The sequence below is a fragment of the Podarcis muralis genome, chromosome 13, assembly GCF_964188315.1.
Source record: "Podarcis muralis chromosome 13, rPodMur119.hap1.1, whole genome shotgun sequence".
In the NCBI taxonomy this organism is placed as follows: Eukaryota; Metazoa; Chordata; class Lepidosauria; order Squamata; family Lacertidae; genus Podarcis; species Podarcis muralis.
Window position 1 is genome coordinate 22,436,520 of NC_135667.1, and position 11,967 is coordinate 22,448,486.

The following is an 11,967-nucleotide window of genomic DNA, read 5'->3' on the forward strand; positions in this document are numbered from 1 at the left end:
GTGATCTTTTTGTGAGTGACTTTACCCCTTTGTCTCTTGCCTTTACCCCCCCCAAAAAAGCTGACCCCCCCAAAAAAAAACAGGGGTAGATCACTGCCAGCTTTTGATTCTGAAAGTAGATTGTAGTTTCTTGAGAGTTGGCCACCCCTGCTCTACAGTATGGACTTATTTTTCTTTCTTTCTTTTTTGCACGACAGAGTTTGATGACAGTTGAGGAATTCTGAATAGGGGCTTAGTAGGAACATTTGGTGAGCTCCTGATTGGTCATTGAGACTCCTCATTTTTGGCTACTCCACATCACATGGTGTTTTGATTTTCTGATCATATGTATACTTATTTGATCTTGTCATTCAGTGTGGGTAGGTAAGGGAATTTAATAATTAGCAGAAACCCTAAAGCATGATTCGGTTAAGAGCACTCTTGAGTTATCTTCCATAGCCTGTAGTATCCTTGGGCTGCCCTTTGGTGAACACTGGGCAGTAGGACGTGAGAGCACATGTTGTGTTCACAAGCCCAAGGCTCTTTTAGCTTTGAAGGGGATTTTTCTCTCAATCCCTCTATAATGTGGCTGTTCACATGCCCAGTGAAGTAGAAGGATGCTTTGAGAGTACACACTTAACACTTTAGATTATTGTCGCTTTGTACATGAATATACAATGCAGCCAGTTCATGCACATACAGAGCAACTAGATTTGGACATCTGCTTTACTGATCAATAACACAGCATGCTCACCATCTCATGCTAACACTGTGAGCATGAGGGCCATCATTATTAAATGATGGATAAATTTGTATATTGAACCAAATTGGGGAGGATGTCAGTGACATTACTATTTACTACTGAGGAGGGGGGTGTTGCAGTGCCTAACTGTCAAGCAAGGGTTCAAAGCATTCATATAGTCAGACTCAAATTCAAAAGCAGGCCTATCTTATTATCAGATGTTAATTCAAGTAATTTTGGTATCCTTTACTCTTGAACGGGTCATTCAAACCCCAAGCATCTTTCAACACCCTGTCAAGTATAAAAATGAAAGCTTTTGTTCTGATGTCGGAAACATCCCCCCTCCTCCCCGAAATTCCCCATAATGACTCTAATTTGGTGATTATAGTACCCTGTAGTTAATGACCTATAATTATTTTTGTTGTCTTTCAAAAATGCTTGGGGAGCTGTAGTTTCCACTAGTAACACAGCCTAATAAATGTAAAATAAAATTACCTAGCATTGAGAGACAGGTCTAGTGATTAAGAATGGATGTACATTGTACTTTGAGATTTAGATTGCTGGTTTATCAGGCCATTGTAATAATGGTAACACATGTGGCGTTTCTGTAGATGGAAATAAGAGAATCTGCATATAGAATGAGTATTTGCACTTGTGCTGAGAATGATGGTCCTTGTGGTGTTGCTGCTCATTCGGCTTCCTCATATGGCATGCAAGGCTCCCGTTAAATGCAGGGTCCAGTATCCACACTGTCCACTGCACAAATACCATCAGAAAGGAGACCTCATCATTGGTGTCATTGCCTCTCAAAGTTTCATCATGTCCAGCTCAATATCATTCACTGAAATACCACCTCCAGTATCAGCTGAAGAGTTGATGTAAGATTTTTTTATCTTTCCATTTTCTTCATTTGTGCAGAGTAAGAAATGTCATGGTGTGATGAGATCAGTCCTATGAACGTTACTTACTTACTTACTTACTTACTTACTTCTCCAAGGAGCTCAACATGATTCTTTTCCTCCCCATTTTATTATCACAGCAACCCTGTGTGTTCGGCTGAGAGATTGTGAGTGGCCCAAGGTCACCCAGAGAGTTTCATGTCTGAGTGCATATTTAAACCCTTGCATCATAACACAGTGCACACCTTCAGTGATCTGAATCTGTCCTTTTCACTTTGTCTCCTATTAACTACTTAAATACCAAAGAAAATCCTGATCATGGATGTCTTCTCTCTCAATTGCCCTTAACGTTTATGCTTGAAGAAAATATCTGCTTCTTATCATGGATGGGGGAGGCAGTACTAGAATCAATTTAAGCTGCCTCCCACCCAAAACTATGATCAGTTACTACTTCACAGAAAACTTCTCTAAAATTACTGTATTCGAGCTCACATTTTTTCTCTCTCACCTTCATTCTAAGTCCACATCCCTTCTGATATTGCTTCACTGTAGTTTGTTTCTTTAGTCTGATTTATATCATAAGAATCTTTAAGCATCTTTAATTGACCATTGCCACACATATAAATGGATGGTAAATGTTAAAAGTATATAATAAGAAGGTTATTCACATGAATGTACATACTGTAGGATTAGAACATAATTGGAAATATAGTTAGAAACATTGTTTATGTGTGAGGGAATACAAGCTATTTTGAAACATATACCGGTAGATTACAGTAGAGCGTTCTCTACATTGGTAAATTATCAAGACATTATCCAGAATTCCAAATTTCCAACACTGATGATATTAAGCAACTGATACTATCAGTGTTCATCAAAATGTGAAATTCTAAATATTGTCATGGTATTGTATCTATTATCTTCAAGTATTATTTTTTGTACCTCACATTATAATAAATTAGGCCCACAACAGTTGTATTCCTGTCAGGGACTGGGCAGAGGAGGAATGGTGGAGAAATAATTTGTTTTGCCATGTTTATAGAACAACCTGACTTGTTAACTAAGTGAAGATGCCTATAGATGTGTAATTGCTGGAACAGATGTGGAATTGCTGAAAAGCATATAAAAGGAAGGCAACCTCCTCTTTAACAGAGTTGTTCAATAAATCATTTACTGTAGCAGCTTGCTTCATTCAGCATGTGTTGTTATTTTTATTCTTAAATCAGTAGTAAGGGAATGTAATCAGGTAGAACTGTATGTGCATAGCACACACTACCACATTAAACGGCACTGGTACACTGATATAGAATAAGTGATGAATGTGAGATATCCTTCTTATACAGAATGTAACTCTTGTTCTAGAGTAGTACCTAAAAATTACCAGCATATCTTGGCCTTGGAATTTGCAATAAAGGAGATCAATGAAAACCTTCAGCTCTTACCCAATGTCACTTTGGGATTCGACATCTATGACAGTCATTTTACTGCAATGAGGACCTATCATGCCACCATGTTACTCATGTCCACATTGGAGAGATTTTTCCCTAACTATGTATGTTACACCCCGAATAACCTAATAGCTGTAATTGGGGGATTGGACTCTGAAACCTCCCTTCACATGGCAAATATCTTGGATATCTACAAGATGCCCCAGGTAAGATGTATATGGGTATATTTTTGTGTACATGTCAACATATGTAAAAGGCTATCATAGAACTGTAACACTTCTGCACACATGCACAATCCTTGCAGATTACACGTCATGTTTGACAATAGAAATAGGTGCATTTTATGTACTCAAATATATTTGAATGCCATATGTTAAGTCAAGGACACTTGTACATTCACAATGGAGAGGAAGAAAAATTGTTGTGAATTTAGACTATGATTATGTTGGTGACTTTTTTGAAAAAATGATCAGAATACTTACCACCCCACCCTGATCACATTGCAAAATGATAGATTAGAGCTGACCTTTCCCTTATATGTTTAAGTATCTAATGTGTCAGAACAAAAGATCCAGCCAGAATCTATCTCTGATTCTTAAGAGTAATGTATCTGTTAATGAATGAACTCCTCAGCTACTGGTATCCAGAGCCTTACTGCTTCCAGTGCTGGAGGCAATATATACACATAATGACGTAAGAAATATAATGTTTAAATATAATGGCATTATGAGCTGGGTAATCCCCATTCCAATACTTCCCTTAGAGATAAATATATGGAGCAGAGGTATTTCGAAAGACAATATGGCAGTTGTGTTTCAAAATTGGACCTAGTGGTCTTCACACTCGTATGTGTTCCCCACCTGATGGAAAAGTGGAGCCCTATGAGAATGTGATTTTTCACTGGTAAAATCATATGTGGGGAATACTGTCCCTAGTGTGACCTGCCTAGCACCGTCCTTGTCTGCCTTCAGTCTTCAAGACCACTTTCCTTACCTTGGGTTTTGGTTAATTAATGTTGCCTCCAATGGTAGTAGTGGTTACCTTTTATTTTTTTCATAATTCTTTTTATATTATTTTCCCCCTATTTTAACAATATAGGATATTTATATACTCCCAATCTGAAAAATACAAGAACAAATACATACAGTGGTACCTCTGGTTGCAAACGGGATCTGTTCTGGAGGCCCGTTCACAACATGAGCAGAACACAACCCACGTCTGTGCGGGTCGTGACTTGCCGCTTCTGCACATGCGCATGACGTCATTTTGCATGTCTACACATGTGCGAGCGGCGAAACCCGGAAGTAACCCTTTCTGGTACTTCTGGGTTGACACGGGACGCAACCTGAAAACACTCAACCTGAAGCAAACACGACGTATGACTGTATAACAAATGCATTATTCTTGGTTTTGTTCTAGTGCTTACATTTAAGTGGGGTGGGTAGGACTTCTACTTGTTAATATGTTTCTATATGAACATTTTAAGCATTGTATTGTATTGTTTATTAACTTAAATTGTTATGTATTAAATTTATTTCTTTTTTCTTTTCCCCCCCAAATTTATTTTATGTGACATATTTTTTTCTGTGCAAATCACTTTGAGAATTATTATTGTATAACGTGACTGATAAATGCAAACAACAACAATTATAATGATTGCTGTTATAAAGAAAGCAAATGCCTCAGAATACTGGAAAGGCCCATGGAAATTGTATAGTAGGGTGGTTGACAGAGGGACGCGCATGGCGCTGTGGTCTAAACCACTGAGACTAGGGCTTGCCAATTGGAAGGTCAGTGGTTCGAATCCCCACGATGGGGTGAGCTCCCATTGCTCAGTCCCAGGTCCTGCTAACCTAGCAGTTCGAAAGCACGCCCCAAAGTGCAAGTAGATGAATAGGTACCGCTCCGGTGGGAAGATAAAAGGTGTTTCCATGCATGGCTCTGGTTTCACCAGAAGCGGCTTAGTCATGTTGGTCACATGACCCGTAAAAACTGTCTGTGGATAAATGCCGGCTCCCTCTGCCTGTAAAGTGAGATGAACACCGCAACCCCAGAGTCGTTTACCTTTACCTTTACATATAGTTATTTTATCTTCATTTCCTTCTCTCTTAAATCTTCTTTTAGCTAGTATATAGCCCTGCCCCGGTGATGAATGATAAAACACCAGGCCTCCCTTTTTATCAGATGATTCCAAAGGAAACCATTCAGTATGAGGGGATTCTGTCTTTGCTTCTGCATTTCAAATGGACATGGGTTGGGGTTGTTCTTATGGATACTACTGAAGGAGAAAGATTTGTGCAAACTGTGGTTCCAATGTTTTCCCAGAATGGCATCTGTTTTGATTTCATAGTAAGAATCCCCACACTAACTTTTGTCCCCAACATTAAAGAGATGTTTGACCAAGGGGAAAAAACATATGCCCAAGTGATGGCCAGCAAAGCCAGTGCTATGCTGGCATATGGGCCATCTTATTCCATGGCATTTTTTAGATTTTTCCCATTTTTATCAAAAGAAAAGCAGGTGTCAGATTATCCAAAAGGCAAAGTGTGGATTAGAACAGCCCAGGTGGAGCTCACTTCATTTGTTTTTCAGAAGGATTGGGATATGCAAATTTTCCCTGGAGCCATATCCTTACAAATTCACTCCAGTGATCTCCCACGTTTTCACCAATTTGTTGAGAGCAGAAAACCCTCTAACACGGCAGGAGATGGTTTCATCAGGGACTTCTGGCAAAATGCCTTCGGCTGTGTGTTTCTGCATCAAGATATGGATGTGGTGGAAGGGGACATTTGCACTGAGGAAGAGAAGCTGGAGAGCCTTACGGCACCATTTTTTGAAATGAGTATGATTGGCCACAGCTACAGCATCTACAATGCTATCTATGCTGTGGCCCATGCTTTGCAAGCCATGTCCTCCTCTAGACTCAAATACATGGGGCTGGTGAATGGAGGGAGACTGAAGCTTCAGAATCTACATCCATGGCAGGTAATGTAGGAATTCTTTGCCAACTTATATGGCAGTGCACACCTTTTTTTTGGGGGGGGATGAAATTACACCTTCATCCATGTACTAAATGTCTCCCCAAACTGTATCAGTGTTCCCATTTTCACCCTCCTTCCACTCTCTACAATTAAATTATTTGTCTCCATTATCTCTCTGTGTAACATAAGCACAGTGCAGTATATATATCTGCACAGGGCTTTTTTCCAGCAGGAACTCAATGGAATTTAGTTCCTGCACCTCTCTAGTGAGCGTGATTGCCATTCTAAGAGAATGAGGGAGGTGTTCATGGTGAATTCCAGCACCTCTTTTTCTAGAAAAATAGCACTGTGTCTGCATTGTCTGAATGACATACTCCTTCTGCTATCTAAGAGTCAATAAGCATTGAGATACCTGAGCTCTTCCATCACACATTGGTCCATCTTACCTTTCGGCCTAAAGTGATAAATAAATAAACCATCCATAGGATCGAACCCCTAGTTTTGTTGGGTTCACTACTTCAGAGCTGCTTCTAATAGAAGACTATGAGAAAACCTTAGCTAGGAGCAGAAGCCCAATCCCAAACAGAGCACAGTGATCAGTTAGGTATGAGACGATCAAAACTATACATAGAGAGGCCAATTTTACTTAGTTCAAAAGGACATAGCAGCGCTGGGTTTAGGGTAGTGCAGGCAGTTCCCACACACAGCACCAAGCCGATGGGGCCACAAAATAATAATAAAGAAAAATGAATTATTGTTAAAACAAGAAATATTTTGGGGGTACCAAATTTTGTCTTTGCCCAGGGTGCCATATTACTGAAGTCTGCCCCTGGACATAGTCTTATATAATCATGTATGAATTTGCAATGAAGATACGTAACAGCATTTCTCCCAATCTACCCTTTCCCTTTTCAATTTAGGTCCATCATTCCCTGAGAACTGTCTCATTTAACAACAGTGCTGGGGACACAGTTTCCTTTGACAAGAATGGGGAGCTAATGGCTGGATTTGATGTCATCAACTGGATATTTTCATCAAACCAAACTAAACAGAAAATTGGCCAGTTAGATCCTGAGGCTTTTCCAGACGAAGTGTTCACTATCAATGAGGATGTCATAATTTGGCACAGCTGGTTTAACCAGGTAAATTGCTGCTGTTGAGGAACTGAGCTGCCCTCCTGTGCAATGTGAATTTCTTGGGAGTTTTCTGGGTGTCGTTTATCTCTGAAGTAACAATTTATAATTCTCCAGCCTCCAGCAACTTGGCATAACCATCATGGTTTCACTGATGATATGAATAATTATTCTACATGATTTATGCTGCATTGGTGGTGTTCTATTAAGTTCTATCATGTTGTTATTATTTATTGCACTTTCAGATCCATTCCAATGAAAAGCTGCATAGAAATATAATCAAAGAAATAGTGCATTAGTACCTTCTCAGAACTTAACAATCTTTTCTGGGCTTACCAAAGTGCATTGTTTTCAAAACTGCTATTCTCTTTCATTTGCCTTCTTAGAGTCGTCCACTCTCAGTTTGTACTGACAGCTGTCATCCTGGTTTTAGCAAGAAAGTGAAGGAGGGGAAACCATTTTGCTGCTATGATTGCATTCCATGTCCAGAAGGGAAGGTTTCAGACCGTGAAGGTAAGAAATACACTCTACCTAGAATGGTTGTAATTTGGCAAAACATGAATTCTGGGGTTGCATTCCTTTGGTATTTACATTGGGTTGCCATACATAGGGAAAACCCAGGCGTATGGCAGCCCTAATTTACAAGTTCCATACAAATCTTTGTTTAATAGAATGATTTGGTAGGTCTGGATGGCAATTTAAAGAAAAATATAATCCTGGTGATATTTGAGGACAGAGTACAATATGAAATTAATACCTTGTCCAACTGTATGAAATGTCCAACACCATTTCAATTTGGATTCAAGTCAAAGAATTAATTCCTTGTTTTTTTCTAAGCCATTTTGAATGGTTGCTGAGACTCATTGGTAAGTTGACAACAAAAAGAGGGATGTTGGGTAATGTGGGAGGCACCTCTGTTCAGTGTTGCATATTCAATTTTACTTTTGACTTTTGCTTTGAAAACCATCAGTAAAATGATGAGTCATTGCCATTTGCAAAAGCTATCATTTCCAAATACTTTAATTGAAAAGAAATGCCAAACTCAAAGTGCAAAACGGTAACGTTCATTTCGGTAAGAAGCTAATTAATTGTTTCCCATGTTTTGCTTCTATCTGTCTTAACATTTTTTAAATTGAAAGGTGGAATACAAATTACAAATATATCCCTTGTATCTACGCAAGAGGTACTGTTATGGCATGTTGAATAAATTTAGTACACATATCTGAGAGTAAGAGCACACCTTTATTTTTCAGATCTGAGCGACTGTTATGAATGCACAGATGAAACTTTTCCAAATAAAAATCAGGATCTATGCATTCCCAAGCGCATCAGCTACTTGACTTTTGGAGAACCTTTGGGGATCATCTTAGCCTCTTTTGCTCTTTGCCTTTTTTTGATCACAGCTTTGGTGCTGGGAATATTTGTGAAGTGGAAGGATACTCCCATTGTCAAAGCCAACAACCGGAACCTCACCTACACCCTTCTTGTTTCACTTCTGCTCTGTTTCCTGAGTGCTCTGCTATTTATTGGCAAGCCTCACAATGTGACATGTTTCTTCCGGCAAACTGCTTTTGGCATCATCTTCTCAGTGGCTGTTTCTTGTGTGTTAGCAAAAACCATCACAGTAGTTCTGGCTTTCCTGGCCACCAAACCAGGATCCAGGCTGAGGAAATGGGTAGGGAAAGGACTGGCAAACACCATTGTGTTTTCCTGCTCCTTTGTTCAAGTAGAACTCTGCATCACCTGGCTAGTAGCCAATCCTCCATTCCCAGATGTTGACATGTACTCATTGACTGAAGAAATTGTACTAGAATGTAATGAGGGATCGGTGACTATGTTTTACTGTGTTCTGGGCTACATGGGGCTCCTGGCTTTTGTGAGCTTTACTGTGGCTTTCCTTGCCAGGAGGTTGCCTGACAGTTTCAATGAAGCCAAGTTTATCACTTTCAGTATGTTACTTTTTTGCAGTGTTTGGTTATCCTTTATTCCATCCTACCTGAGCACTAAGGGGAAGTACATGGTAGCAGTGGAGATCTTTTCTATCTTAGCCTCCAGTGCTGGGTTGCTGGGTTGCATCTTTTCCCCCAAATGTTACATTATTTTGCTGAGACCTGAGCTGAACAATCGGGAACAGCTAATAAGAAGGAAGCCTTGAAGAATGCATATTTCTGAGTCTTTGCTGTTTGCTGTTAAGTGGAGTTTCCACAGCAAAAAATAAAAATAAAAAATTAGCTAAGATATATAATGAATCAAATTACATGTGACAGTTTGAAAGTCACCCACGATCCTGTCACTATCCAAAATATTGTATGAAAAGTATGCATGTATGTATATGGAAAGTTGCCACAGCTTAAATGCAAACATATATACATACAATGAAAGAAAAAAAGAAGGCTGTTGTGAAATTTATTAAGACTTTTTTAAAAAGTGTTTTATTAATTTTCCAAATTATTACAAATCAAATCAAATTACTTTAATTTAATACAATTTCTCAAAATCAGGCTTCCTGCTCCTGTTGCAAACATAAGTCAATCATTTCCTCCCTTAGCCGCATCATCTCCTAATTAATGTCCAATTGATCCTTCACTTGTCGTTAGTCCATTCTTCCAGCTGACCACATTATTTTTCCTCCTTACAAGCAGTGCCTTTGTTACATCTTTTAAATAAAAAAATCCATTTCATGTGTGTAGTCCTTCATATACCTTGTTGTTTCAGACCTGGTGTGCTGGAAGAAGCAATCTTCCATTGTTCAGTTCTTTGCAGTGCTTATCAAAATGGGACAAGGTCACATTCCATTCTTTCTGCTGTTTACATGTCCATGTCCATGTCCACTCTCCGCCATTAAAATTCCACTGTGGAGTTCTTTCTTGGCACACAGTTAAAAGCAAAATCTTTTCTCAAATTTGGCCTCTTAACAGATCTATTCAGCAGCCATTCAGTCTTCTTGCTCTTCATTGTTCCTTCACACTCCTGCTCCAATCCAAATACAATTTTCAATAAAGTCCATTCAACCTTGGTCGAGGGGGGAGGGCATAATAAAACCTTGTTAAATTCCTTGTTGAGCATAAATCAAAAGCCTCTCCCCTCTTTTCCATGGTAGCAGCCAGAATAACATAGCTACAGCTTCACACATTTCTTTCATTTTATAGGGGAGGACAAGAAAAAAGAGCATTTGAAAACCATATGAAAGCAAAAAACACCTTGCCCCCCCCCCCTCCTTCCATAGCTGTTGTGAGGCTAGTCAAGCTTCAGAAATAAACATTCAAATGCCTTCAAAGAGCCAAGCCCAGTCCCTGGCTCTTCAGAAATAAACATTCAAATGCCTTCAAAGAGCCAAGCCCAGTTCTTTTGGCAGCTGATTGATTGCAGCCCATTATCATGTCGGTCCAGGAGTACCTCTTGATTAAACGACAATATTCCAGATTAAGGAGGAACCAACCACAAATCATGCTGGAGACAGAGGTTCATACATGGCATGGACACACTCCCAGGTCACACCCACTCTGCCTTTCAAGTTGGCAGACACAGGCTTGAGCAGCACAGCGGGAAGCAGCGAGCTCCCCAGACCCCATTGGGAGCATTGCAGGGATTTTTGCCTCATAAATCCAGGCATTCCCCTGCCTGAACCTTCCTGCTGCCTGTGGAGGGCAGTGGGGAGCTATCGCCATTGACTTGTGACATAACCAGAAACCAAAATCTATTAAAACTTTAGCTGCTCCAGAGACACTGGCCTCAGCATGAATGTTGAAATCACTCAAACCAGGTTTTATTCACTGGTTCTTTATTCCAGCTCTGCTATACACATAGCAGGAAAACAACCATGAAAATAGAATTTCTAAGCCATATAGAGCCAGTGAAAATACATTCAGTAATTTAAAAAGATTGTAGACTCCAGAATAAAAAATATTAATGTACAGTCGTACCTCGGAAATTGAATAAAATACGTTCTGGAAGTCCGTTCGACTTCCAAAATGTTCGACTTCCAAAGTGTGGCTTCTGATTGGCTGCAGGGAACTCCTGCAGCCAATCGGAAGCTGCGGAAGCCCCATCAGACATTCGGATTCCAAAAGAATGTTCAAAAACCGTAACACTCACTTGCAGTTTTCAATCGTTGGGGAGCCGGAACGTTCGACTCCCAAGGTGTTCAGGAGCTGAGATGCGATTGTATCTTCATGTGTGGCAGTTCTGTCACAAAATAATCCATTTATTATAAATAATCCATCTCTTGCCCCAAAACGAAGTGTTTAGCTGCATTCCTTGCTATGATTCAAGACTATCCAATTACTGAAGATGTGGCAAACATTATTCAGCAGGACTACAGGGAATACACAACTTTGTGTTAAGTAATGTGTGATTATCAGAAGAACTACAGTGAATTGGGCAACCTGCTGATTCACCAATGGAGTACTCAGACATTGAAAAATAATGCATATATAACCCATTACTATTTGGATCAGGAAACTAGAAATAGAGATAGGCAAGGCTCCATCAAATTTGATCCTTAATCACTTGATTCAAGTCAGGTTATTTTAATCATAATGGCTAATGAAAGCATGCAGTAGAGGTGAATAGAAGACTTTTCAATCAGATGTAAGATTTCTGTTCAGGATAGGGATGGTAGTGATATGTGCTGTTGTTGATTCCACACATGGTGTGCAAAACCTGTTTTGATATCTGCAGAATGTGGGCTCCTCATTCCATTCATCACTAGTACTTTCAGCCAGGAGAGCTCATCTTCAGTGGCCTTCTTTATCATACTTTCTTTATGAGGACTTCAAAGACTTT

General features: G+C 39.6%; 1 protein-coding gene across 1 annotated transcript; it reads left to right on the forward strand.

The window, feature by feature from the left end:
* The first annotated feature begins 1,387 nt into the window (after positions 1 to 1,387).
* On the forward strand, positions 1,388 to 9,337 carry LOC114583170 (vomeronasal type-2 receptor 26-like). The gene is made up of 6 exons (XM_077918166.1): positions 1,388 to 1,599; positions 2,983 to 3,274; positions 5,193 to 5,891; positions 6,970 to 7,191; positions 7,569 to 7,695; positions 8,436 to 9,337. Exons 1-6 carry the CDS (start codon positions 1,388 to 1,390, stop codon positions 9,335 to 9,337), a joined length of 2,454 nt encoding a protein of 817 aa, XP_077774292.1.
* The last annotated feature ends 2,630 nt before the right edge of the window (positions 9,338 to 11,967 follow it).